Genomic DNA, 3,399 nt, shown 5'->3' with positions numbered 1-3,399 from the left:
ACCTAATGAAGATGCTCTCTCGGTAGAACGTTCACAAGGCCCAACTCAAGAGTCTACTGAAGCACTACAAAGTGACAAAGGAGTGTCGAATAACACGGGGGATAACAGTGCAACGGACACCTCTAATCCCAAGCAGCAACCTTCAGCAACTGTTGATGCGACTGCCGCATCAGAATCACAAGACACCACTTCCCCTACTCCGCCGAGTACCGAGAACACTCTTACAGAAGCGCCAAATACAAACAATACCATTCCATCTCCTGTATCCATCGCAGATATCAGCAGCAACACTGTTGCCTCCGCTGTACAGAAGAAGGCTAATGTTGACGGCAGTGTCAGTCCTCTGTGGAGACAAACTGCGGCACCGCTGCTGATTGTGGCTGTGTTGTTCTCCGCTACCGTGTACTGAACGGTGGGAATCATCTGAGGGCAAATAATAATAATAATGATAATACTAACATAATCATAATTGCGTACATCCCCCATGGGTGAATGAATGAACTAATAATCCGGTTAACAGCTTTATCTTTTAATTCGAATATCTTTTCTTTTACTTTTATGTGTGTGTTCTTTTTCTAATAATTCCATTACTTGCTTTTCCCGTTGTGTGTTTGCAGAAAACTGGGCTGTTCTGCTTACTGACGGTATACATCTCTTGCTAGTACACACAGATGTGTGTGTGCAGTAATTTAATACGTAAACTAGAGCCGTGGGGTATTGTGTGTGTTCTTGGCTCTCTCTCTTATTTGGGTATTGTGAGGTGTTCTTTTTTTTCTTTTTCTATTAATGGGTACATATTATAATTCAAGCAGAATATTTCTTTTTTGTTGATTTACTGTGCAGTTGCTGTTTCTCTCTCTTTATCCCACTGTGAGTATTTGTTGTACTGGTGTATGTTTGTTTGTTTCTATCTCAATTTTTTCTTCTCTTCCTTTTTATTTCTTGCTTCAGTCTATTGAAGTAAAACACATCAATGACAAAGGCTGTTTTGTTGAGGTGATACCTGCTCTGTTTACTAACTCTTGCACTCTGTTGTGTTTGTGGGTTAGTATGTGCTGATAGTCCTAAAGATTCTGATCCCCTTTTTTAAAACCTCAACTGTTGGTGTTCCTTCTCTTGTTCATCGTGCTATTTCTGCGGATGTGAGACGTCTTGAAGATTTTGGGAACGGGGGCGATGAGGAAGATTATGATCTTGAGGATCTTGATGGTGATTACGACGATGAGGATGAGGAATACACTTCAACTTGAAGGAGTCCTGTGAAATCCCGCACTGCAACTAATGCTGAGCTAAATGTAAAGAGTGATGCAGACAGCAGCAGCAGCAGCAGTATCAGCAGTTCTGTGTGGGTGCGTGTGCCACTACTGATTGTGGTTACACTGGCCTGTATTCTTGTGTGCTGATTATTGTGATGGTGTGGTGATGTGACTCAGGTCATCCTTTGTTTTGTTTTCTCTTTTTTTGCATACAATCCCTACAGTCTAACTAATCTTTTACTGTTGGGATTTTTTTTGCTTTATTTTACTGTTTTGTGATTATACTACAATTATTGCTGTTTCAGTGTGTGTATGTTTTTGTGGGCCACTGTGTGCTTTTCTTTCCACCAATGACAGCTTGCCTTGTGCAATGAGAGAAAAAATATATATAACAGATGCACTTTTATACATATATTCATAATTAAGTGTACAACGTTTTACATTGATAGTAGTTGTATTTGGCCGTTTATTGTAAAACATGGGTTATTTGTTAATTTCTTTTTGTTTGATTTGCGTTTGTTTGGATTGTTTTGTCCAAAGAGGGAAAGTAAAAGCAAATATATAAATAAATAAATACATATAGATATATTGATAATTTCCTATACGTGACTATGGAAGGATGAACTTTTGTAGTACTGTATGTGCTGTGGCAGCTGATTCTGTTTTTAAATTTTTTTGCTTCTTTGATTTCAGGTTGGGGGTCCTCCGCAGTACAGTGGGGTGTGTGCATTCTCTTTTTTCTCTGGAGTCGTACTGATGATTGGTACTGTAAACATGGTTTTTTGTGTGGGACTATTTTCTCTTCTTGTTGTTGATCTTATTTTGTTTTCTTGTTTATTTTTTTTTCTAGGTAGTGAGGGAGATAGGAAACGATGTCTACTGAGGCGAATACGAAGAGCACACCCAATGATAAATCTTTGGCGCAGCCTCCTCCAAATACGGTGGATCACAGTAACATGAGTTCAAGAAAACGTCCACGAGTAGCCTGTTTAAAGCAGAACTTCTCACGTCATCTTTATCAAATGATGATTCGCCAATTACATCACGATGGGTATTTGGCCGCCGCCGCCGCAGTGGCAGATGCGACGGGAGTTGTGGTGCCGAGATTACAAGAAGATGGCCATCGCCTCTCCCGACTTGTGGCTCGTGGTTTGGCAGATGAGGCGAGTTGTATAATGGATATGCAGAACTTTATGCAGAGTGAGGTGGTGGAGCGTTATCTCAGTGCCTCCCGCTTGTATATACCCCTTCATCTCTCTGAGAGCTCCACAGTGGGACAGGCGGCGTATCGAATGCGTGAACGATTTACAACATCTTCACTGGGAGGTGTGGTGCGGCGTGTGTGTGTTTCCCCCGATGGGACTTTGGTCGCTTGTGGGGGGACGAATGGGTTGTGTGTGGTCTTTTCATTAAAAACAATGGAAGATCTTATGGCATTGGAAGAGGTGCGGCAGGAAAATCAATTTCGAGGGATTGATGGGAGTAATAACAGTACGACAGTGGGAGTACGGAATGCAAGTAATAAAATTACAGAACTCGCGGAAGCTCGACGGTTTCATGAACATACACAATCAGTGGAAGCGATGCATTTTCATCCATCTCAACCACTTTTACTGACTGGTGGACGTGAAGGAGATTTGTATGTTCGAGATTACAGTCAACCAGATAATAAGATCGTTCATAAACTACATGATACGTTTCCTATTCGTTCTGGTGTATTTCATCCTTCTGGTGAATATATTTTATATGCTACGGATCATCCAGCACCTCGACTTTTAAATCTTCGAACGGAAAAGTTAATGACTCCTGCCACTGCAGGTGATGCAATCCATATTGGTTCAACAAATATGATAACTTCAAACAGGAATACAATGTCATCAGGAGGTGGTGGATTTAGAAGAGGAGGTGAAATGGGTCATACAGCTGCTCTCTGTGATGTAAACTTCTCCGCAGATGGTAGATTGTTTGCTACATGCAGTTTGGATGGTTCCATTATTTTATACGATGGTGTCAGTAGCCGTGTGGTGGCCAAGATAAATAATGCTCACTCAACTGTACCTGTAACGAGTGTATCATTTAGTCGAACAGGAAATATTCTTTTAAGTGCAGGAATGGATTCTGTGGCTAGATTATGGGACTTGCG

At 41.2% G+C, this 3,399-nt stretch overlaps 1 protein-coding gene across 1 annotated transcript; it reads left to right on the top strand.

Annotated features, from left to right (window-relative positions):
- Positions 1 to 2,128: 2,128 nt before the first annotated feature.
- On the top strand, positions 2,129 to 3,397 carry TM35_000031520 (uncharacterized protein; the record flags this gene model as incomplete). Its single annotated transcript, XM_029021919.1, has 1 exon — positions 2,129 to 3,397. A coding segment is annotated over one exon (1,269 nt), but the record flags the coding sequence as incomplete, so codon positions are not given.
- Positions 3,398 to 3,399: the final 2 nt, after the last annotated feature.

This window comes from Trypanosoma theileri (assembly GCF_002087225.1).
Source record: "Trypanosoma theileri isolate Edinburgh chromosome Unknown TM35_Tth_3_V1, whole genome shotgun sequence".
NCBI lineage: Eukaryota > Euglenozoa > Kinetoplastea > Trypanosomatida > Trypanosomatidae > Trypanosoma > Trypanosoma theileri.
Note: the sequence above shows the minus strand (reverse complement) of the source record. Positions and strands in the feature narration are given on the sequence as shown.